The following is a 24,927-nucleotide window of genomic DNA, read 5'->3' as shown; positions in this document are numbered from 1 at the left end:
CCTAGGAAGTTCCATCTGAACAGGAGGAAAAACTTCTTTGGTGTGAAGTTGCTGGAGCTCTGGAGCAGGCTGCTCAGAGAGGTTGTAGAGTCTCCTGTGGAGAGATTCCAAACCCACCTGGACTTTGTGATCCCAGGCAGCCTGTTGTGGGTGACCCTGCTTTAGCGGGGGGGGTTGGACTGGATGGTCTCCAGGGGTCCCTTCCAACCCTACCACTTTTGAATCTCTGTTTCCATGCCAAGACATGTGGATTTTGGTCCCATTTCTGACCACAACTGCTTTCCTATGACAGCACACCTTGGTGGTTAAAGTAGCAGCAGCTGCACAATTTACTTGGTGGATTTAGTGCGAAGGAGCTTGAATTGTGAATTTTATACCCTGCAAGGCAGATAGTTTTCTGTAAAGCCACTTTTCTCGGAGCACTCAATGTGGTGTCCTGTGAAAAAGGATTTCATCCCAGCTCTGTTTTTTGTCTCTGTGTGGGAGATAAATGGGCACAGCTGGGCTGAGTGAGCTATGTAGGGGCTGGACGAGAAATGAGGGATTACATAGGGGGAAAAAAAGGCCATGGATTTGTCTTCAGACAGAGACAGCACAGGCCCAAGCAGGCTCTTGCTGGCAGATGGAAAAGATCGTGTAGGGAGTAAAATAGCTCCATCCAACAGCTGGAAAAATTTCTCTTGGAGGTCAACAGCCGCCTTCCTGGTCGCGTTTTTGAAATGCCTCCCATGAAATCCTTGTGTCTGGTCCTCTTGCCAAAGGGCATTTCCCTCACTTGATAAAATCATGGAATACGTTGGGTTGAAAGGGACCTTTAAAGGTCATCTAATCCAACCCCCCTGCAGTCAGCAGGGACATCTTCAACTGGATCAGGTTGCTCAGAGCCCCGTCCAACCTGACCTGGAATGGTTCCAGGGATGAGGCTTCTGCCACTTCTCTGAGCAACAAATGCCTTAAGTTTGACGAAGCCCTTCTGCTTGGACGTGCACATGGAGCTGCAGCAGCCTTACAGCTCGGCTGCAGCTGGCCCAGCGTGGGCTGGAGGAGATGTCAAAGGGTTTCTGCTCTAATCCAGCTGAGAAATGGGTTTGGACCAGATTTTGTGCAGCACTCTAGCCTCCATATGGAGCATGCTGCATGTTGTTGCAGATGGCTTCTGCCGGTGGCTGCTGCCACCAGCAATGCCAGGGGCGCCAAGTAAGAGGCTGGGTAGCTGTGTTTTCATGCACCCACACAGTGAATAGAAATAAAATGCTGGAAGGATCATTTGCAGCAGTTTCTGGTAGATGTTGCCAGTGCCATCTGTCTCATGTGTACAGACAAGAAGTCTGCTTGAAAGCAAACACAGCCCTCACCAATGCATCAATTAAAGAGTCAACACATTAGCCTTGTTCAGGTCACTTATCCTGATCCACCCACATTTCACTGACCCATTTTCCTTCAAAGTGACCTTCAGCAGGAGCAGCTTGCCTTCACAGAATCACAGAATATCTTTGGTTGGAAGAGACCTTCAAGATCATCCAATCCAACCTTCAACCCAGCACTTCAAGATCAGCACTAAACTGTGTCCCTAAGCGCCAGGTCCACACGCTGTTTAAACTCCTCCAGAGATGGCAACTCCTCCACTGCCCTGGGCTGGCCATTCCAATGTTTGATAACTCTTTCAGTGAAGAAAAACCCTTTCAGTGAAGAAAATGTGGATGAAGTAGTTAATGGATAATTTGTAGTGGCAATCAGAGAATCATAGAATGGTTTGGGTTAGAAGGCACCTTAATGATCATCTTGTTCAAAACCCCCTGCCATGGGCAGGGACACCTTCCACTAGACCAGCTTGCTCAAGGCCTCCTCCAGCCTGGCCTTGAACACCTCCAGGGAGGGACCATCCCTGGGCATCCTGTCCCTATGTTTCACCACCCTCACTCTAAAGAATTTCTTTCTAATACCCAGTCTAAGTCTACCCTTCTCAAGCTTCAATCCGTTCACTGTCATGCTATCACAACAAGCCCTTGGCTGAAGTCAAACCCTGGGTAGATGTTTTACCACTAGATAAAGAGCTCCAGCAGATGAGTTCTTCCAGATCCAGTGGAACTTAGTAAAAATCCCAAATCTAGATAATAGACTTCAGTTTTTCTATACCACTTGGATACTTTAGGGATCTTTCACTTGCTCTTACAGCCAGAAAACAGGCACTGGGTTTCTGGAGCAATTTCTTGTCCCAGCTTCCAATTAGCTGCAGTCCTACCATCTGTAAGCCCTTACACCCCAAGACAGGCTCTGCTTTGGCTACAGGAATGAAACACCATGTTTGCCAAGCTTGACTCCATTCAAAACACACTTCAAGACCCTTTGTACACTTATTAATCATAAACAACAGCAAACATCTTTTCCACCAGCAGTTTACTGAAAGGTTGAAGCATGCAAAGTTGCTTTCTTCTTTTAATCCTGGGGTGGGAAATGAAATTGCCCTTGCTCTCTTGCTGCTTTCCTGCTCTCTGCTTTTTTTTTTAGCCTAGTGGGCTTCATTTTTTAGTTTCCTCTGTACCCTTCACATGGTTTGGTAAAGTCTTGGTGTTGATGCTTCATCCAGCAGAAGAGATGTGGGGACATGTGCATGGCTGCAGGGAAGCAGAGATGTTCCAGCATCACAGGGATGTTCCAGCATCACAGGGATGCCACTGCCTTTGCCCTGCCCTGCAGCCAAACTCTGTTTTGAAGCAGCTGCCCAAAACTTGCCTGTTTCCTTTGTAATCTGACGACAGCGTCACGAACAACTGAGGGACTATAAAAAGTGGCTTTGAAATCAGATGGTCAAACGTTGGGCTGTCTCCAAAAGATTGCTTTCAGGAGCTGAGCTTGGCCCAGAGCCCTTCTCTTGGCCTCTCTGAATGGTTTCAGCTGAGAGGTTGTATCAGTTGCTAATGCACCATAAATAAACAGCAGAGTATAAACCTCTCTAGCAAAATACCAGGGGAACTCCTCATTTTAGGCTGTGCTGCTTGTTGTCCCTTTTGTATGACCCTGGTTGTCCCAGCAGATTTTTTCTTCATGAGGTAAGCTGGCTGTGATAAATTAGAACATGAGGATCTATCTGGATTCACATGGGAGATATTTATTGCTAGAAATGGTCAACAAGTTGGATGGTGAAACTGACTGTGGGTTAGTGGGTGCAGGAATGGAGTTTAGCACAATAATTCCAGAATCACAGAATAGTGGGAGTTGGAAGGGACCTCTGAAGATCACTGAGTCCAGAAAAATAACAGAAAAAAGGGAAAAACACAGGTTGCTTAGAACAGGATGTAGGAAGGTTGTCACCATGTCCTCTCCCAGGAGGGGACAGTTCATGTGCTGACCCCAGGATGCTCACTGTGTCTGCAGACAGGGGATCGAAGCCCAGGGATGTGACCTGTCAAGGACTTCAGGCTTTAATAAATTAAACCCCAGAAGTTCTGCTGTGGGGATGTGTCCTGCTTGGGTCACATGCTGGAGACCAAATCCCAGGAGTAATTATTTTTCCACACCTGGGAGTGTACCCACCTGCTGCTGCCAGTATGGTGGTGAGATATGGGCCCTGTAACCTCTCCTCATTAGTATAATAATTATTATTCAATAATTTTAAATGTCTTGTGCAGGTTGGAAAATGCAGCCTGGCTTCAGTGCTTCCAGCTCCTGTCCTCTATTTCTTGGTTGCCCTTGCAGCTACAGCTTCAGGCCTCAGTGAGGACACAACCAGGGGCTTCTTTCCTTAGGGCATCCCAAAAGCAGCTGAGCATTTTGGGGTCACATGTGCCAAAAAAAAAAAGGCTAAGAATAACAGAGAGGCTTGAACATGGACAGCCAGCTGCAGAGGAGAACTCCAGAACTCTTCCTTCCAGGCTCAAGCATGACCCATAATCTCCTTTTTTCCAACACAAGCTGTATTTCAGAGCTCTCCAATCTATTTTGCAGCCTTTCGTCATTGCAGTAGGATGGCTTTGTGCCCAGCTAAATGCTTTTCCAGGTCAGTTCCCACGTATCAGCTGAGGACAGGAAAAGGAAAAACTTCTTTCCTGTGAGGGTGCTGGAGCCCTGGACCAGGCTGCCCAGGGAGGCTGTGGATTCTCCTTCTCTGGAGAGCGGAAGAGCAAACTGAGAAGCCCTGAAGAAAAGGACTTGGGGGGGTGCTGGTGGATGAGAAGCTCAACATGAGCCACCAGTGGGCACTTGCAGTCCAGAAAGCCAACCACATCCTGGGCTGCAGCAAGAGAAGCACAGCCAGCAGGTCGAGGGAGGTGATTGTCCCCCTCTACTCCGCTCTGGTGAGACCCCACCTGGAGCACTGAATCCAGCTCTGGAGCCCTTATTGCAGGAAGGATCTGAATGTGCTGCAACATGTCCAGAGAAGGGCCGTGAGGATGATCAGAGGGCTGAAGCACCTCTCCTATGAGGACAGACTGAGAGAGTTGGGGCTGTTCTGTCTGGAGAAGAGAAGGCTCCAAGGAGACCTAATTGTGGCCTTCCAGTTCCACAATTGTGGCCCCCCACCTTAAGGGGGCCTACAAGAAAGCTGGGGAGGGACTTTTTAGGGTGTCAGGGAGTGATAGGACTAGGGGGAATAGGTAAAAAATAGAAATAGGTAGATTTAGATTGGATGCTAGGGAGAAATTCTTCCTCCTGAGGGTGGTGAGACACTGGAACAGGTTGTCCAGGGAGATTGTGGAAGCCTCATCCCTGGAGGTTCTAAAGGCCAGGCTAGAGGTAGCTCTGGGCAACCTGATCTAGTGTGAGGTGTCCCTGCCCACGGCAGGGGGGTTGGGACTAGATGATCCTTGAGGTCCCTTCCAACCCTAGCAATTCTGTGATTCTATGATCTTCTCAATACTCAGCAAGAAGATGTGGCCAGAGTCTTCTCATTTGTGCCCATTGACAGGACAAGGGGCAGTGGGCACAAACTGGAACCCAGGAGTTTCCATCTGAACAGGACGAAAAAATTCTTTGCTGTGAGGGTGCTGGAGCCCTGGAGCAGGCTGCCCAGAGAGGTTGTGGAGTCTCCTTCTGTGGAGAGATTCCAAACCCACATGGACTTTGTTATCCTGGGCAGCCTGCTATGGGTGAGCCTGCTTTAGCAAGGGGGTTGGACTGGGTAATCTCCAAGGGTCCCCTCCAATCCCTACCAATCCCTGTGATTCTGTGACAGAAATGGAGGGGTTTTTTCTCCCCTCTTGTTTTTTACAGATCTGATGAGGGACTCCTGTCTTCCCTCTGGTCCTTCAGTAGTTTCCCAGAAAGCTCCATCCCACTTGGAAGCAATTGCAGCAGGCAGCAAACCCAAAATACCACCTTTGTGGGAAATGGCCCTTAAAATCTTTTTTATTAGCCCTCCCCTGTAGTGCCATGGTTTAAAACACAAACACACTGGGATAGTCTTCACGTTGAATAACACAGCTTTAAAATCATTCAGGCTGCTTCTGGTCAGGGAAATGGGAGAGTTTTGCTGTGAAAAGGAAACAAGTTGGGTAAGATCTCTTTAAAAAGTGGATGCCTTAAGTATAGGCTCTAAAATTTCCAGTCTGATCTGTAAATGAATGGCTGGGTTCTGGGATTGCTTCTGTGGAAGTGAGAGCACCTGGGCTGTTGCTTAGGTGCCTAAATTGGAGTTTACCTGCTGATTAATATATATAATATATTTATTTATATATATATATATTCATGGATGAGTGGGAGTGTTTCTAGGCTCTGTCACAGGGTCTAGCAGTGCTTGGATTTGCATTTGAATGGCTGTGCCTGGGAAATTCTACATTTCACCTGAATTCTGTCCTAACTCTCCAGCCAAGGACAGTGCTTGTTGCCAACAGGCTGGCAAGGAAAATGTTCTCAGCTTGATTTTTAACTGTTGCAGAGAAGGAGAATCAGCCAAAGGAGATAATGTATGTTGGTGGATGTTGTTTGCACCTTGAATACTGGGTTCAATTTTGGGCCACTCGCTCCAAGAAAGACATTGGGTGCTGGAGTGGGTCCAGTGAAGGGCAATGAAGCTGGTGAAGGGTCTAGAGAACAGCTCTGGTGAGGAGCAGCTGAGGGAACTGAGATTGTTTAGTCTGGAGAAAAGAAGGCTGAGGGGAAACCTCATTCTCTAAAACTCCCTGAAAGGAGGTTGGAGCCAGGTGGGGGACAGTCTCTTCTCCCAAGTGGCAAGTGAGGGAGCAAAAGAAAACAGCCTCAGGTTGCACCAGGGAAGGTTTAGGTTGGACACTGGGGAACATCTCTTCCCTGAAAGGGTTGTCAAGTCCTGGAACAGGCTACCCAGGGAGGTAGTAGTGTCACCATCACTGGAAGGATTTAAAAGCCATGCTGCTGTGGGACATGGTTTAGTGGTGACTTGGCAGTGCAAAGTTAATGTTTGGACTTTGTGATGTTAATGTTCTTTTCCAGCCTAAGCGATTCTGTGATTCTAAAGGAAGAACGGTCTCTTCCCCCACACACTTTTTTTCCAATCCTGCCTTTGTAAAAGTGATCCATTTTCTCCCCAGACATCAGGCATCCAGAAGAACTTTCCCTTTTGAGGAAACCCAGAGATCCATCAAAGAAAAAAAAGAAGAAATTGGATGATCAATGTGAAGATGATGCCTTCGAGCTGGAGGGTCCGCTGATCACACCAGGGTCTGGTGAGCTGGGGCTTGCTTTATGAGGATGAGCTTGCAAGGAGGCAAACAGATAATAAAACTGGGGGTGGGGGTAGGTGGGAGATGACACAGCAGCATCGCTCTGGCCTAATTCATTAAGGTCTGTGCAAGAAACAGACCCACAAATCATCCAGGGCTGCAGCACTTGGTCACGGTCGCACAGATGCATGCCTGAAGCTGTCACGCATACAGGGGAGCAGAGCAACGCCATAAAAGAAACCAGAAACCAAGTGTGAGCACTTTAACACTCAGATTGTGTTACTGAGAGGTTTTCTTATCCTGTTAAGAGTGGAGTTAAATGGAAAATCGTTCCTGATGTCAAGTTCCAGGTGTGTTTTGGGCAGCACCAATGTTCGCCTTATTTATAGCCCAATTTTATTAGCTGCATTAATGTTCCTGTATGTTATGGGTGTAGCTATGGACTGTAAGGCTAAAAATACCCCTTTTGATGGGGGGGGGGGTTAGTTTGCCAGCTTGGCTTCAAGAACTAGAGCAGGGTTGGTAAGAGAATTGCTGATGGAGTAACATCATTATGGAGTAATGCCTTTGACGGAGTAATGTCACTGATGGGGTAATGTCTCTCAACACAGGAAGCAAAATTGATGCAGGGAGGTGTTTGAAAATGGAGAGGGGGGGTTAGGCTCTGTTCTTCAGCCTCTGGAGGTCTGGTGCTTGAAGGAAAACGGCAGGAGTTTAAACCATAAAGTCGGTCTAGTGGGAGCACTTCAGCCCAAACGGACTTGAGGAGAAAGCCGCAGCCGTGCGTGCTGCTGGGCGGGTGAGACGTGTCTGCCTGCCAGAGGTCTTGGTTCTAACTCCAGCAATGAGGGTAGCAGGGCAGATTTAATTAAAGAGAGTATCTTGGAATTCAGTAAAATGGTATTAATTGGTTTTCAATTAACTGAAGTGCAAGTGAAGGTCGGTGTGGTTAATGCCACTGGGGGCTCTGGGCTTGCAAGCAGAAAGGTCTTGTCTGTGTGCAGGGCATGAGTGAGGGTGGCGATGGAGGAGCTGCTGTGGCAGAGTGATTTGCACCACGTTGTCCACAGCAAAACATCAGCACAGAAGAAATGCTCTTCCTTTTGCTCTGGTCTCACTTTTTCTCCATTCAGTTATGTAAAAATACTTCAGGGCTAGTCTTGTTCCACCCTGGCTCAGGCAGTGTTCCCTGCTTTGGGCAAGGCTCCAAGCAATTTTCATTTTCATTTGGCATTTCCATCTTGAAAGCTCGTAATTAGCCTTAACAAAAGTCAGTGTTCGTGGAGGGCATCACCATGAGATTAATAGGAAACACTTGGCCTGATTTGGGGGAAACATACACCAAAGCAAGGGGTTTATTTCAATTATTTATTGGTCTTTCAGCAAGCCCCTTTGAACTCTCTTGCTGATCTTGCTTTCCTTGTGAATTAAATTACTTCTGCTGCAGGTTTAATTACTGCAGCTGCCTGCCACATTTAGGTACCATTAGTTAAAAGTCCTGGGTTTTAATCTGAACAAAGTGTTTCTAGAGTTGTTCCAACATCAGTTTGGGTGCTGAATGCTTCTGTAAAATGAGTTAATACTTGGGGATCTGCTGATTTCAGTGCCTGTAGGTGTGAGGGGTGTGTTTTGTCACTGAGCATCCTGAACCTGGCAATGGAAACCATTTAAATCTCTGCAGGCAGAGCTCTCAATACACCCACAGCAAATGTTGCCCAACACTTTCCATTAGAAGACCTGTATTCACTTGTTTACAAGTTAGCCAAACTTACAGCTATTTCAACTGGAACTTTCCATGTCACTGCCTGCCTCTGGCAGGTTTTTTAAGAGAAGCTTCTTCTGAGGTGTTTCGGATGTTTGGAGAAGGTGATGAGGAGAACATCTGAGGGGAAACTTTGGTCCTCTGGAGCAGATACTCCAGTGGAGGAACTTAGGGGATGTCCGTGGGAAAACCTGCTCAATTTGGAGCAAGGAGTGGGATTTTCCTTTGTTGTTCCAGTGAATGCTCAGTCCTGTCTGTCTGAGCCACATGAAGGTTGATGTTGGCATGCGCAGAGGGTGGATGGGGAGGAGGCAAGAGCATCTTTTGGCATGCAGTTTATGGATGGTGATGGTGGTTATAGCCAGTTCCTGGTGGACTGGTCTGCTCCATCAGCATTAGAACTGGAGATCATACCAGGGCTTTGGACAAGATGACTTCTGAGGGTCCTTTCCAACCTGATGCATTCTGTGATTCTGTGAATTGTCCATGGGGAGAGCACATTTCTCCTGCTTTTAAAATCATCAGATATCTCAAGTTGGAATGGACCATAGCCATTGGAACGGGCTGCCCAGGGAGGTGGTGGAGTCACCATCCCTGGAGTTGTTCAAGAGGGGATTGGATGTGGCACTTGGTGCCATGGTTTAGTAGTCATGAGGTCTTGGGTGACAGATTGGACTTGATGATCTTTGAGGTCTCTTCCAACCTTACTGATTCTATGATTCTATGACAAGGATCATTGAGTCCACCTCCCAGAGAGAAGTACCTGGTATAAGAACCTGGCAAGTCACCCCCAGTCTTTTCCTTGCAAGAGTGGATATCTCCATCCCTTGACCATTTCTGCCTGTTTTGCTGGGTCTGTCTTGATGGCAGATATGCATAGTTCTTACAGGTTTCCCAGGTCATTAATCCAGACTGGGATGCCAGCAAAACTAGCAGGAGCATGAAAAGCATCCTGGTGGTTTTGTATTTCGATGCAGTTTTCCTTTGCATTTCCCATCCTGTCAGGCAGTTCAGAGTCTTGGTTTGTATTACTTTAAGTTTCCAAAACAAGATGTTAACTGTCAATGGTATGATGCTGCTGATTCAAACCATTTCCACTGCTCCTTGAGATAAAAAATGAGAGTTTGGAAAGGTGTTTCTGTTGTTTTGGTGTCTTAGATTTTTCTAGATGTCTAGCTCAGCTTTCTATCATTTCCTGGGCATTCAGGGAGGAGGGATCATTCAGAGTGGGGAGCTAGAGGGTGGCCCAAGGAGGTGATTCAGGGCAGCAGTAGGGGGCGGCACAGAAGATTGCTTGTGGCATGTTGACCCTGCCGTGTTTTGCTTTCAACACTGAATAACGTTCTTCAGCCCCTGTTCTTACCAAGGGTGAGGCCACACCTTGAGTACTGGGTTAAGTTTAGGACCCTTCACTCCAAGAAGGACATTGAAGTACTGGAGCAGCTGGTCCAATGAAGGGCAACAAAGCTGGTGAAGGATCTGGAGAACAAGTTTGGTGAGGAGGAGCTGAGGGAAGTCAGGTTGTTTAGTCTGGAGAAAAGGAGGCTGATGGGAAACCTTTTCACTCTCTACAACTCCTTGAAAGGAGGTTGGAGCCAGGTGAGGCTTGTTCTCTTCAAAGTAACAAGGGATAGGAGAAGAGGAAACGGAATCAAGTTGTGCCATGGAAGGTTTAGGTTGGACATCAGGAATAATTTCTTCCCCAAAAGATAGTCAAGGTCTGGGCCAGGCTACCCAGGGAAGAGGTAAAGTCCCTATCCCTGGAGGTGTTCAAAAAAGCCCTGTAGATGTGGTGCTGAGGGACATGGTTTAGTGGTGAACTGGACAGTGCTGGCTTAACAGTTGGACTTGATGGCCTTAAAGGTCTTTCCCATCCAAGCCAATTCTATGATGTCCTTTTAGGTACTGACACACAGATTTATGATGAGCACCTTGTTTGATGTTTGTGATATTACCATACAGCTGTTGAACCTCCCTTACTTTAGCTTTCCCTGTATTAGTTCTCCGCTGTTTGGGGCAATGAGGTACCAGGCTGGGTCCACTTTCTCCTCTCCGTAGATTCATAGAATTGTTTCAGTTGGAAGCAACTTCCAAGGTCTGGATGCATTCCTGTTTGACCTGCCTAGGTAATCCTGCTTTGACAGTGGGGTTGGACTAATTGGTCCCTTCATCCTTTAACATTGTATGATTCCATGACACTATGATTCTACCAAGTCCAACCTTTTACCCAAGGCCACCGTGGCCATTCAACCATGTCCCAAAGCGCCACATCCACACATTTGTTTAAAATTGTGGTGTTAAAAGGGGTTTTATTTGAGTCTGTTTGAGCTGTAAAGCTTCAAGAGGCCTGGGAATAACGTGTGCTTTGGGATGAGTTGTGCACCAAATCCCACCACTTGCTCAGCATATTAATTCCAGAGTTGTTTGGCCATCTCAGCAAGCTTTTCTGGCCGTGTGGCGTCAACCAGATAACCGTGGAGTCACTTCGGTTGCTTTGCCTGCAAGAGTCCACCAGCACTGCTGCAAACACTGTGTGTTTGGGTGGTTCAACCTCACCTCTGCTTTTCTACCTTCTTTTGAAAATGCTCATTTTCAGCTTCTCTCCTTTCCTACCCTCCCAGTGACTTTCTTTCTCCTTCTCATTTCCCTCCTTTCTTTCCCTCTCCATAGGCACCGATATTCTTTACATCGGCCCCGTCAAAGGTGAGCTCCACCTCAGTAGGACTTTTGCGCTCTGCCTCTGGTCTCTTTGGCTGTGCCCTTAGTTTATTTTCCTGCTCCTCTAAAACTTTTGACTTCCAAAATCTTTAAACAACAGGTAACACCGGTAAGTTGGGGGCTGCTCATGTCCCAGGTGCTGCTGAAATGCAGCAGGCAGGAGTCTCCTGGTGTGGGAGACCTGCCTCTTTTCCCATGGATTTGGGCTGGAATGAGTTTTCCATCACTTTTGCTCTTGGAGAAGAGCTGAGAGAGAGGGACAGCTTTTTCATGGGAAAACAAGCAGTGCAGTCTTTTCCCATTGTGGAGTAAAAAAACAGGTGGTAAAAAACTACAAACAAAGGGAAGGATTTTCATCTGCTGGCTTCAGGTTTGTGTCTGAGCTGGCTTGGTTGGGAGCAGGCAGGGCTTGGCTTTGAGCTAACTCCCAGCTTTTATTCCTCTTACTGGTAGGAAACATCTATTCCAGCCCAGGACTGTACAGCAAAACGATGACACCAACCTACGACGCTCACGACGGCAGTCCCCTGTCGCCCACCTCTGCCTGGTTTGGTGACAGTGCTTTGTCAGAGGGGAACCCAGGCATCCTGGCTGTCAGCCAGCCTGTCACCTCCCCAGAGTCCTTAGCAAAAATGTACAAGCCACAGGCACTGCTTGATAAAGCCAAAATCAACCAAGGGTGAGTTGAACAATTTGGTTTTCCATTCCTCTCCTGTTTTTCAATCACTACCTGTTTTTAAATTGCATCTTGAGAGCAGCATCGTGACTTCTCCCCTGGTTTCTCAGTGAGGGTGGTGAGATGCTGGAACAGGTTGCCCAGGGAGGTTGTGGATGCTCCATCCCTGGAGGCGTTCAAGGCCAGGCTGGATGAGGCCCTGAGCAACCTGGTCTAGTGGAAGGTGTCCCTGCCCATGGCAGGGGCTTTGGAACTAGATGATTATTAGGGTGTGTTCCAATCCAAACCATTGTATGGGGCTATGTTGACAATTTACAGATGGCTGGATTCCTCCCGATCCCTTATGGAGCAAGAGGTGAAAGAAAACGAAGCTTTGCTGCTCCGGTTCAAGTACTACAGCTTTTTTGACCTGAACCCAAAGGTACAGAGCTATTTATTTAACTTGCATTTTGCGGGAAAGGGCTTTGAGCAAAGGATGCCTGTGCCTGTAACATGATTTTGTGTTGATAAATCCTCCACCACTTTGAAAATTGCTCATGGTAGGCATCAAACCCAGGTTTGTGTGCTCCCACATACCAGTTTGTTTGGTAGAGGTGCTCTAAGGGTTGCATAGAGCCACTTGGCTTTGGTGGCTAAGGTTTTTCAGTCTCCAATTGAATCATGGCCATGGTGGTCTTGGTTTGGTGGTTGGACTTGATGATCTTAGAGGTCTTTCCCAACTCAAACAATTCTGTGTTTCTATGGCATTGAAATGAAAGACAACATGGTTTGTCTTGAGCTGGGGCTCATTCCTTCTACAACCGCTCCATCTTTCTGCTCTGCTTGGCAGTACGACGCGATCAGGATCAACCAGCTGTACGAGCAGTCCAAGTGGGCCATTCTGCTGGAGGAGATCGAGTGCACAGAGGAAGAAATGATGATGTTTGCAGCACTGCAGGTAGGAGCCAGCCCAAGGCTTTTATGGTTTTGGTAAGCTTGACTTTTTGTAGCTTTGCATGCTTCTGTGTTATGAATGCTGATGAACACAACAAGTGAAATCTGCCCTAACTGGTGTTTTGTGCCTCTCCTTGTCTTTGGTGTGGGTGCTTGCACTTCTCATGCTGGTAGAGATCAGATTGTTTCCCATCTCATCATGCTCACTTAAGCTTATTAGGTGGCTTAAATATTTCCTGCTGATCATTCTCATGAAAAGGAGCTTGGCCTTCTGCGACCAAACATGTTCATGTCTCTCTTAACTTTTAGTTTTGCCCTTCTTAAAAGCCCTGGTAAGTACACTAGGCTGCTGGCACGCTGCCCCCCAAACAGCTGCTGATAATCTGTGGGTTTCCCAGAACTATTTACTTATCTGTTTTATGGAATACTTGGCCTGATTTGGCAGAAATACCACACCTGCTATTGACTTCTGTAAGATGGATGGCAGGCCGTTTGCTACGTGTGGTCTGGCATGCCTCGTAGGGTGCAGAAATATCCCCATCAGGAGCAGGGTTGTCTGCTCCTGGTACCCCTTCTAGGGAAAGGAGAAGAGTGAAAACAGATATAGCATAGCATAGCATAGCATAGCATAGCATAGCATAGCATAGCATAGCATAGCATAGCATAGCATAGCATAGAATAGAATAGACCAGGTTGGAAAAGACCTTTGAGACCATCAAGTCCAACCTATCATCCAACACTGTCTAATCAACTAAACCATGGCACCAAGCACCCCATCCAGTCTCTTCCTAAACACCTCCAGTGATGGTGACTCCACCACCTCCCTGAGCAGCCCATTCCAATGGCCAATCACTCTTTCTATGAAGAACTTCTTCCTAACATCCAGCCTAAGCCTTCCCTGGCACAGCTTGAGACTGTGTCCTCTTGTTCTGGTGCTGGTTGCCTGGGAGAAGAGACCAACCCCCACCTGGCTCAGTTTACCTCTCCGAGCAATCCTGAGTAGGTTGGACATGTTCCTTCATGTGAGGTTTTATGGATATTTTGGTTTTCTGGGATAAAATACAATGCATTGCATCCTTCCAAACTGGGAGGTGTTCTTATGCTTGGACAAAACTGAGGGTTTCTTGCTGTTTGGCCTCAGGTTGCACCATGGGAGGTTTAGGTTGGATATTAGAAGAAACTTCATCACTGAAAATGTTTTCAAATACTGGACACAGGTTTCCTATGGTGGTGGTTAAGTCCCCATCACTGGAGGTGTTTCAAGGATGGAGAGATGTGGTGCTAAGGCACATGGTTTAGCACCAGACATGGCAGAGTTAGGTAATGGTTGAACTCAATGATCTGAAAGAGTCTTTTCCAACTTTTCTTGTAGTGATAGGATAAGGAGGAATGGATTGAAGCTTGAGGAGGGCAGATTTAGACTGGATGTAGGGAAGAAATTCTTAACAATGTGGTTGGTGAGACACTGGAACAGATTGACCAGGGACGTCATGGATGCCCCCTCCCTGGAAGTGTTCAAGGCTAGGCTGGATGAGGCCTTGTGCAGCCTGGTCTAGTGGAAAGTGTCCCTGCTCATGTCAGGAGGGGTTGGAACTAGATGATCTTGAAGGTCCCTTCAGACCCAAACCATTCTATGAACCAAAATGATTCTATGGTTCTATGCAATGCTGTGCCTTGCCTTTCAGTACCATATCAATAAGCTGTCCATCATGTCCTCGGAAAACCACCTGAACAACAGTGACAAAGAGGTGGATGAGGTGGATGCTGCGCTCTCAGACCTGGAGATTACTCTGGAAGGTGGCAAAACATCGACGATCCTGGTAAGGGCTGCGGGCCTGCGATGGAGTCTCGGCTTGCAAGTCTCCTCCTTGTATCACTAGGCAGGAATGATCACCCTGGGCTGGGAATTCTGCCACACAGCCAGCCTTTTTTACTTCCTCCCTCTCTTTTTTTTCTATTTCTCCTCTTACAGCATGAGGAGGTTGCCCACAGCCCAGAAAAGCAACACAAAAAATAGACCCCAATAATATTTGGATTAAAATGGTAGGTTTTTACTAAGGAGTAGTTCTGGTGGGAGGGGACCCTTGGCAGTGTCAAACATGGTGCCAGCACTGAGCTGGAGCCCAAAGTGGCATTAAAACCAATGTGAGTATGTGCATGTATTCAATCCAAGGCTTCATTGTAGCTGTAAGACCTATTCTTGCTGTGTTTGAAGTTAATTTAGGAGGGAGGGCTCAGCCTGTCCCACACACCCAGCTCAATATTGCTGTAGAAGTCAAGGGCAGTATTGCTTTTGTATTGCTGGGACCATAAGACTAAGTGGTATTGGAGAAGTGCCCACACAAGAAGAACATGGATCTGTTAGAGCAGGTCTAGAGGAGAGTCTTGAAGATGGTCAGTAGAGTGTAGCATCTCTCCTGTGAAGACAGGCTGAGAGAGTTGGGATTGTTCAGCCTGGAGAAGAGGAGGCTTCAGTGAGACTTTAGAGCAGCCTTCCAGCACTTGAAGGGGGCCTACAGGAGAGCCGGAGAGGGACTTCTTAAAAACATATATAGTGACAAGATGAAGAGTTATGGCTTCAAACTGAGGGAAGCTCAATTTACATAAGACATTAGGAAGAAATTCTTCCCCACCAGGGTGTTGAGGCACTGGAACAGGTTGCCCAGAGAAGTTGTGGAGGATCCAAGCCTGGAAGTGTTAAAAGCCAGGTTGGATGGGGCCTTGAGCAACCTGGGCTGGGAGGAGGTATCGCTGCCCGTAGCAAGGGGGTTGGAACTAGATGATCTTGAAGGTCCCTTCCAACCCAAACCATTCTTTGATTCCATGTGCTGGAGGACCTGGAATCTTACTGAACCCGTGCCTCTGCAGCAAGTTACCTTCTAGGTGAAATAATGGAAAACTAAATTAAAAATTAATTTGGTTTCTTTTCTCAGTACCACCTTCTTCATGCATTGAATTCTTCATGCTGAGGTTTCTCTTCCACCGTTTCTAATCCATAGCAAAGTTTCAGAGCACATGAAAGATCTGCCACCTAGCTTGGATTTATGAAACCCTATTTATATGAGGCTGCTTATTAGCTTGGAGTGGGGCTGTGACTGTTTCTGAGGATTTCATTATCTTTTTTTTTTTCTCTCTGATCTGCTGTTTTAATTCTGGTTTTCCACCTTTAAAAATGTAAAGCCCAAAAACTACACTGCAGTAAAAGGACTAAGTCAGATCAGACTTGGCAGGGCACAATTTTTCCAGGCACTTTGCACCTTTATGCCGTCTCTGAGATGTGTTTTAAGTTCTTTCAACCCCTGAAATGCCTGAAAGTTTCCAGTCTTACACTTTATAGAATGTTTTTAAGCGTTTAAGGAGGACCTTTTTGAAGCCAAGGTCCATACTTATCCTCCTTTACTAGCATTAACAACAGCGATTTAGAACATCAACTGCTTACTGCAGGGAGCAACTGCAAGTTCTTATCACCCAGAGATCTTTCCTAATTCCGTTCCAAAACCAGATTTGAAGCCCAAGACCTAAGGAACAGACCCTGCCAGATAGGAGGGACAATGATTCATCAAAACCCCTCCATCCCTTCCCTCAGGCAGTAGCCATTTCCAGATGCATTCAAGTAATTGAATAGGGATAATGGGCAATTACTGGATTGTTTGTTTAGATTCTGCATTTTTTTCCCTCCTGTGGTATCTGTAAACAGCGTTGCTCACTGAAGTGGAAAGTAAACTGTCTTGCTACTGGAAGCTGTTGGAGCAGCCTTTGCTCTTCGGGTTTTTAGCTTCCAAAACCCCTCCAGTTGCAGCTCGTGGGAATCACAAGTGCCACCCTGTGTGTTTCGCTCATGGAAAACCTGAAAATGAACTCAATATTAAGAAATCTAGGGGGGGAAAATGCTTTTCTAGACAATGAGAAAGCCCTTCCCCAGTCCTCTGTGGAGGTGCAGGGTTTTCCTTTTCTTTGGAGCCTAAGGAAATAACTAAGGGAGGAAAAAAGTCCCTCTGTGAACACGAGCTGGTGTGACCGCTGGTGACCTGGCGGGTGGGAATTGGCTCCAGCAGCAGCAGGAATTCCTCAAAGGAAAATAAAACCTTGTCCTCTGCTTTCCAAACAGCACTTCTGTGAAGCAGATTTTTATCCTCTTATTTCTCCCATGAAGCGGATAGGGCTTTCTCAGGAGCATTTTCACAAACCCCTGAGCCACAGAGCTGTCTGGTGAAGCTGCCACCAGCTTCCTCCCCTGCGCAGCATCACTTCGGTTCCCTTCCAGACCCAGCACCCTGGCTCTGCTTGGGCAGCTGGGTGAATGGCTTCGTCTTTTCTTTCCAGGGTGACATCACTTCCATCCCAGAGCTCGCCGACTACATTAAAGTCTTCAAGTAAGTGCTGATGGGAAGAGCTGCTTGTGAAACTTGTGGTGTCTGTGAATAATTAATGGTCCTACCACCTCATATCCTTTTGTTTTTGTCTCCTGGCCCTAAGGTCTGGCTGCACACCGTTGCCCTTTTGTGAAAAGCCACCCAGCAATTGAAGTGAAATACCACAGCTCAGCACCTGGGCTTTGTTAATATTCAAACATTTTACTTCTTTATCCTGTAGCTCAGTCACTGAATAATTCACACTGCTTGAAGTACTTGGTCGTGAAGTTGTTTAGTTCTTAAATATAATAAGAGAAGGCTCGAAGGGAGACCTTCTTGTGGCCTTTCAGTACTTAAAAGGCTTAATCAGAAAGCTGGGGATAGACTTTTTAGCAGGGCCTGTGGTGACAGGACAAGAGGTGGTGGGGTTAAACTGAAAAAAAGAGGAGATTTAGACTAGATAGGAGGAAGAAATATTTGACACTGAGGGTGGTGAGACACAGTCCCAGGTTGCTCAGAGAGTTGATAGGTGCCCATTCCTGGAAGCACTGCAGGTCAGGTTGGTTGGGGCTCTGAGCAGCATGCTCTACTTACAGACGTCCCTGCTGACTGCAGGATAGGGGGGTGGACTAGATGACACTTAATGGTCCCTTCTGACCCAAACCATTCTGTGATTGTATGATTCTATAAAACTCAGGCTGCTTTCCCACTATCACCGCCCCAGGAGGCACACATCCCTCTAAGACAGCTTGCTGCATCCCACAGCCAGCAGCAAGTGCTGGGATATTTCTCTTAACAGACTTGATGCCCGGGAGATAATCAAGCCATCCTAAAATAAAGAGTGAAACCTAGAAACCTTGCCTAAATACTTCTGGTTTACAAGAGGCTGGATGAATTATAAACAGTCTAATCCCCATCTCGCAGCCTTCTCCTTGCCAAAAGGAGCAGGTTAAGCTGACTCTGCTCCTCTTCCAGCTCACTCAGGGTTTAGGAGTTGTTTTAATTTTGCTTTGACTTGGATGGTGTTAGGTGGAAACCAGGAACAGCAGCATCTGGACTCGGAGGAACACTTGGGCAGCCGCCATCGTCTTCTGCAATTTATTGCCTGCTGCGGCGAGGGTTAGGGTGAAAGTTCTGGAAACTGGAAATAATGATGAGATTTCACAGCCTAGCTGGAGGACATATAGAATGAAGGCTGTCAGCAGCAAAATAGGCTCTGGGAGAAGCCTCTGTTTTATTAATTGTTTGGTTCTGGAGCCAGAACGTCTCACTTGTGTTCTGAAACACTCTTTCTCCCTCAGGAAGGTCTCCGTGTTCATCTGGGCTTGTGGTTTGTCCTAAGTAGGGCAAAGTTTCAGGGATGCAGCCTGTGCCCTGCCTCTGAGTGGGTGTTTTTTTTCTCCTCCCCTTGAACAAACAAACAAACAAATTTGCTCTTTCCTTTGATGTGTTATTTGCTAACAAAATTAGCGGTGATTTGGGGAGCTAATTGCTTGCAAATTGGATGTGCCAGTTGCTGGAGCAGGAGATGGAGCAGCAAGTAGTTGCTGGGTTCCTCAGCCAGTGCAAGCCTCAGATCCTGGGGTTGGGATTTTAGGCTGTCCTGTCATAGCAGGGAAGCACAGAATTCCCATTTACTCCTAGAAATGAGGGTGAGGTGGCATTTTAGTGCCAGAAACCCAACATGAAACCACAGCGTTAGGAGCTGGCCCAGCATTGGGCATGCCTTTTGCCACACTTCAGTCAAGGACAAGCTGCAATATATATCCTTAAGTATACCCTATGCATATGTCCCTCTACATGCCTGGTATAGCTGCAGAGACTTTCCTCTCTCCCCTGCCAGCTGGGATACTGCCCATGCTGGCCAAAATGCCCTGCCTGCAATTTAAAGGAGTCCCTAAAGAAGGTCAAGACAGTATTAAAACGTCTTTAGAGAAGGATGCAAAGCAAAGGATGGAAAACCCTGCATGTGTAGGATGGCTGGGCTGGAAGTTGGTGACCTGTTCTGGACTGGGAGGCAGCTTTCAAAGGAAATTTGGGTTGTAAAGTTTGCACAGAGGGCAAGATCATGTGTGCCAGGGCTTTAGGAGAAGAAAAACTAGTAAAGGCAGGAGAAGGCAGCAGGTACCCCCCCAAGCTCAGATGTCCATCAGAGGTGTGGGAGCAGCAGGCATCAGGCAGATGCTATGTTTCTCACCTATCTCCCTAATTCCCCTGAGGAGCCCCTAGCACATTTTTACTGGGAAATGAAAGTGCAGAGCCCCAAGGACAAGCAATTGGGGCCATGACATATCTGATCCTTCCAGATGAGGCTTCAGCAGCTGTTTCTGGGGTCAAGATATGAGAAATGCTTTGCAGTGAGAGACTGCAGATTCAGCCTTTGAATAAGGTTTAGAAATGAACAGTGTTAAGAAAAATCACCTCTGTGAAGATCCAGGGCTCATGATGGGATGAGCAGGGCTCAGGTTACCACCATGTCACTTCAGTTGTTGCAGGCTAAGAGGGCCATCCCGCTTCCATAGATACAGGCAAGATCCATGTTTTCCATAGGAAGGAACTGAACCTCTTCTGATGTGGAGTATTTAAAAGGAAAACACCAAGTGTGCTCATGCAGGAGCTTGATGGCCAAGTCTTTTAGCAGTCCCACTGCTTCCTTTCAGAGCTTGAGCAAAGAGGTTCCAGTTGAATATGGCAGGCAAAGAGCCATGTCTTGCAGTGAGTCACAGACATGACTATTTTTGTAACAGTTCTTCAGCTCCCCTCACCTTCCCCCAGATCAGTGGCACCTCCATGAGACTGAAGAGTCCAAATCTGCAATTGTACTTCGGTTTCTTGACCCAGCATTGTAGTGAAGGATTGGTGAGTGGTGGCTGGGCTCCCACCAGGCATGGACCCTCCCAGTGCTGGGTATGCCTAGGCTTCTTACACCAGGTTTTAAAGGGTGACATGAGTTTGCTGGTACAGCAGCTTGGCTTAGGAGCTTCAACTAATTGTAATGTCCCTCAACCTGTCTGGCAGGCCCAAGAAGCTGACGTTGAAAGGCTACAAGCCATATTGGTGCACCTTCAAAGATACCTCTATCTCCTGCTATAAAAGCAAAGAGGAATCCAACGGGACTCCTGCACACCAGATGAACCTGAGAGGTAAGAGAAGCCTGAGTACCATTGCATTTCCAGCAGGTTTGCAGGTGACACCAAACTGGGCAGTGCCGTTTGCACACCTCCAGGGGGACTTGGACAAGCTCAAGAAGCGTGTGCATGTGAACCTCATGCTGTTCAACCATGCCACGTGCAAGGACCTGCACCTGGGCTGGGGCAATGTCCAGTATCAGTACAGGCTGGGAGATGAAGGGCTGGGGAGCAGCCCTGAGGAGAAGGACTTGGGGGTGCTGATGGGTGAAAAGCTGGGCATGAGCCGGCACTGTGTGCTCACAGCCCAGACCCAGCCATGTCTTGGGCTGATCCCCAGCAGCGTGGGCAGCAGGTGGAGGGAGGGGATTCTGCCCCTTTGCTGTGCTCTGCTGAGACCCCATCTGCAGTGCTGGGACCAGCTTGGGAGTCCTCAGCACAGGAGAGACATGGACCTGTTGGAGCAGGGTCAGAAGAGACCACAACAATGATGGGAGGGATGGAAGCCCTCTGCTGCGAGGCCAGGCTGAGAGAGTTCAGCCTGGAGAAGAGAAGGCTCTGGGGAGACCTTCTAGTAGCCTTTCAGTGCTTAAAAGCATTGGTAAGAAAGCTGGGGACAGACCTTTTAGCAGGGCCTGCTGTGACAGGACAAGGGGTGATGAATTTGAACTAAAAGAGGGAGATTAAGACTGGGGAGAAGGAAGAAATATTTTATTTCATTCCAGGTCAGGCTATTTGGGGCTCTGAGCAACCTGCTGTAGTTGTTGATGTCCATGCTGACTGCAGGGAGGTTGGACTAGATGACCTTTAAAGGTCCCTTCCAACCCAAACCATTCCATGATTCTGTGATTTTATTCCAGTAATTGGTTGCTCCTTGTTGCATCTTGTTCTCCCACTGCTTTATCTCCTTGGCATGCCACCCTAGGGTTGGGTAGATCTGTTTAAAGGAAGGAGGGTGACCGGGTTTGATAGCATTGCAAATGCTTCCAGAAAGGGAGTGCGTGGTACGCGTGACCCCAGGGAGAAGCACTGCCAGCTCCCCATACCGTGGGGTGACAGCTTCCATTCTTCTTTTGGTCATGGCTCTCCAAACGAGCTGAGCCAACTCTCACAGCAGAGGATAAGTCTGAGCTGAAGAGAGCAGCACATCCTCTTCCTCTTGCTGCTTTTAATTTTGTTTCCTTTTGTCCTTGGCTGTGAGCAGCCTCACTCAAGCTCTCCCTGCACATGAGCTCTTAAATTCCTTTGGCTGATGGATTTTCTTATGTCAAGTTCAACATTCCTGCTCCAGCAGCCACCTAACTGCAGAGAGCTCATTTTTCCCCGCATGGAGGCGGGAGCAGATGTGATGCCAAGTGACCTAAGCTGCAGTCAGGGTGAAGCCCAGCTCACAAGACCTTTTTTGGGAGCTCTGGACCTGTGTGCTGTGATGGCACGTTGGAAATATCTCGGAGGCAGTGCTGAAGCGGTGCCCAGGCTAGCGTGGCTGGTTAAGCTCATCACGCCTTGGTGTTCATGCAACCACTTGTGGTTCTCTCCACACACCAGCGGCAGGGTGGTCACACCTCACCCCTGCCTGTAGCAGTGAAGTGAGGGATTTCTGGGTGAGAGTCACCACCCATCCAGCCGCCTCTTCCTACCCTTTGATGGAACGCCAGTATTTGCCAGCCTTCTGGTGAGGCCATGCCTTCAGAGCTGTGTTCAGTTTGGGGCCCCTCGCTGCAGGAAAGGCACTGAGATCCAAAGAAGAGCAATGAAAGTGGTAAAGGGTCTGGAGAACAGATCTTCTGAGGAGCACCTGAGGGAACTGGGGTTGTTTAGCCTGAAAGAAAGAGGGCTCAGAGGAAGACCTATACAGCTATACAGCCCTCTATACAGCTACCTGAAAGGAGGTTGGAGCAAGGTGGAGGTGTTCCTCTTTACTCAAGTAACTAGTGACTGGACAAGAGGCAATGGCCTCCCATTGCACCAGGAGAGGTTTAAGTTGGATATGAGAAGAAACTTCTTTACTGAAATGGTTCTCAAACACTGGACCAGGCTTCCCAAGGAGGTGGTTGAATCCACACCCCTGGAGGTGTTTCAGAAGCACAGAGATGTGGTGCTGAGGGACATGGTTTAGCATCAGGCTTGGTAGGATTAGATAATGGTTAGACTTGATGACCTTAAAGGTCTTTTCCAACCAAAATGATTCTGTGATTCTATGAGATGAACCTTGCAGGCATGCATAAGCTTTTGTAATCTTTCTGTAACCTTCCAGAACAGGTCTTGCTTTTTTCCTCCCATTTTTTTCCTGTCACTTGGAATGGAGACATCTGATGCTGTATTTGACCCTCCCATGCAATGTTCATTGCATCAAAGATGTGGTGTAAGACCTTTGCAGCACTGAGGTGCCCTTGGACACCTTTCAGTTTCAGAGCTTTGCTTTTTCTTTTTCATTGTTGGGATTGTTTTCCCTCTTTTAAAGCACAGTTCTTTGCACCACTGTTAAACAACTGACTCCTTCATTGCAGGATGTGAAGTTACCCCTGATGTGAACATCTCTGGTCAGAAGTTTAACATCAAACTTCTGATTCCAGTGGCAGAGGGGATGAATGAAATCTGGCTTCGCTGCGATAATGTAAGTTTATTGCTTGGACCAACCCTCTCTTCACCCTTTGCCCAGCATCAGCTTGTGCTGACAGGACAGCTCCTGGTGATGGGACAAGAGGAAGTGTCCCCAGGTTGCGCATGGGGAGGTTTGGGTTGGACAGTGGGAAAAATTTCTTCCCTGAAAGGGCTGTCAAGGCCTGGAACAGGCTGCGCAGGGCAGTGGTGGAGTCCCCATCCCTGGAGGGGTTGATAAAAGCTGTGTAGACGTGGTGCTGCGGGCTGTGGTTTGGTGGTGATCTGGCAGTGCTGGGTTAAAGGCTGGACTCAATGTTCTCAACATTCTTTTCCAGCCTAAATAATTCTATGATTTAGAAAAGTGTGTCCCATCCTACTGCGATAAGTCTCTCCTCCTTCCTCTTCCACCCTCTTTGGAGATCTAGAGGTTTCTTCTAACCAGAAAGATTCTGTGTAGCTGGGGTTAATAAAAAAGCCCACCAAATTACAATCCCATGTGTCTGATCTCAGTATCCAGAGCACATGTGTAAGGCTGGAGGAGAAAATCAGCCTCTGCTCTTCCTTGGCCGTAGCCTTTGGTTGTAGTCTACATGTTGACTTGAGTTTCTGCCTGCCTTTGTGCATCTTTGGTTCTCCTGGGGCCGCAAGGGAGATAAAGGTTCTGTGGAGGTGTTTTTAAGGGAGCTGGGTGGCATCTCCACCACTGTAATGGGCATGGGTCTCTGTTTCGGGGCTGCAGGAAACACAGTACGCCAGCTGGATGGCTGCCTGCCGCCTGGCCTCCAAGGGCAAGACGATGGCAGACAGCTCCTACGGCATGGAAGTGCAGAACATCCTCTCCTTCCTGAAAATGCAGCATTTGAACCCAGACCCACAGCTGATCCCAGAACAAATCAACACCGACATTAACCCCGAGTGCCTGGTGTCTCCTCGCTACCTGAAAAAGTACAAGAACAAGCAGGTAGGTGCTGGCCTGCGCTCACCCTGCCATGGTGGTGGAGATGGTGTGGGCTTGGGCTCACTGTGCACCCGTTTGGGCAGTACTCTGGGGTTTAACACCATGTGTTTGGGATGCTGTCACTTACACCTGGATGCACGTGGTTACTAAAATGAAAACTGAAATGTGTGGTTTCGATCCAGCACCTGGGGATGGCACCCACCACCGTCACTGTGCTGTGGTTTATGTGACACTGCACGTACACAGCCTCAGCAGCAGGGGAAAATGCGGTTTAATTGTGTTATGCCCCCTCCCTGGAGGTGTTCAAGGCCAGGCTGGATGGGGCCTTGAGCAATCTGGTCTAGTGGAAGGTGTCCCTGCCCATGGCAGGGGGTTTGGAACTAGATGATCTTTAAGGTCCCTTCCAACCCAAACCATTCTACGAAGCTATGAAACCAGTCCCTGGTGCTGGGATTAAAACCCTTTCCCTTGCACAGAGCCTGTGCAGAAATCCCCCGGAGCAGCAGAGGAGTTGCAGTTGCTTGCAGTGCTTTATGCAGACTTGGCTGCTGTGCAGTTTGTTTCTCTCTTTTGCTTTTCCACTACTTCCAAATGCCAGCCCTTGAAACGTTGCTTCATTTTGAGTTGCTGTGACTTGTGCTTGAACTCCACGCCGCATTCGATCCGTGCATGACAGGGCTGGAACTGTTCCACACTGGAAATAAATGCATGGCTTTCTGAAAGGCATTATATGTCAGGACAGCAGCAAAGATCAGGAAGGCATTGCTCCCTGGCCTTTTGGTGACTTCATCATTCAGCCTGGCTGCTTCAGGCTGCCTGTGGCTAGATAGGATTTCTCCCAACCCAGAAGAAGGCTGCAAGTCAGAGAAGCAGGGAAAATAGAACTTCTTGTTGGCACAGCATGATGGTTTCCTGGCAGTGGAGTTATATTTTATATAGCACTTATTCTCCTTCTGAATAAGCCTTTATATCCATTTGGATGGAGGAGAGGCTGCATCAATGTACCATTTTTACATATATAATACCTCCTGGGCTTGAACTCAGTGCAGTGGAGGCACCTGGAAAAATATTAGCTCCCAGAAGGTGCTTACCACACAGGTATCCTCATGGTGCAAATAACCCCTGTTGAACCATGGGGACAGGCATGAGCTCTCACCC

The 24,927-nt window shown here is 47.7% G+C and overlaps 1 protein-coding gene across 1 annotated transcript in view; it reads left to right on the top strand.

Annotated features, from left to right (window-relative positions):
• Positions 1-24,927, top strand: part of FERMT2 (FERM domain containing kindlin 2) — a 67,177-nt gene that overhangs the window by 35,912 nt on the left and 6,338 nt on the right. The window contains exons 4-12 of the mRNA XM_054161661.1: positions 6,507-6,641; positions 11,572-11,797; positions 12,113-12,215; positions 12,624-12,731; positions 14,413-14,547; positions 17,051-17,100; positions 20,098-20,222; positions 22,718-22,824; positions 23,551-23,772. Of these exons, the coding sequence (XP_054017636.1) occupies positions 6,507-6,641; positions 11,572-11,797; positions 12,113-12,215; positions 12,624-12,731; positions 14,413-14,547; positions 17,051-17,100; positions 20,098-20,222; positions 22,718-22,824; positions 23,551-23,772 (1,211 nt within the window). The remainder of the gene's footprint in view (positions 1-6,506; positions 6,642-11,571; positions 11,798-12,112; positions 12,216-12,623; positions 12,732-14,412; positions 14,548-17,050; positions 17,101-20,097; positions 20,223-22,717; positions 22,825-23,550; positions 23,773-24,927) is intronic.

Source organism: Dryobates pubescens, chromosome 5 (genome assembly GCF_014839835.1).
Source record: "Dryobates pubescens isolate bDryPub1 chromosome 5, bDryPub1.pri, whole genome shotgun sequence".
NCBI lineage: Eukaryota > Metazoa > Chordata > Aves > Piciformes > Picidae > Dryobates > Dryobates pubescens.
The sequence above is the reverse complement of the archived record's forward strand: the minus strand, read 5'-3'. Positions and strand labels throughout refer to the sequence as shown.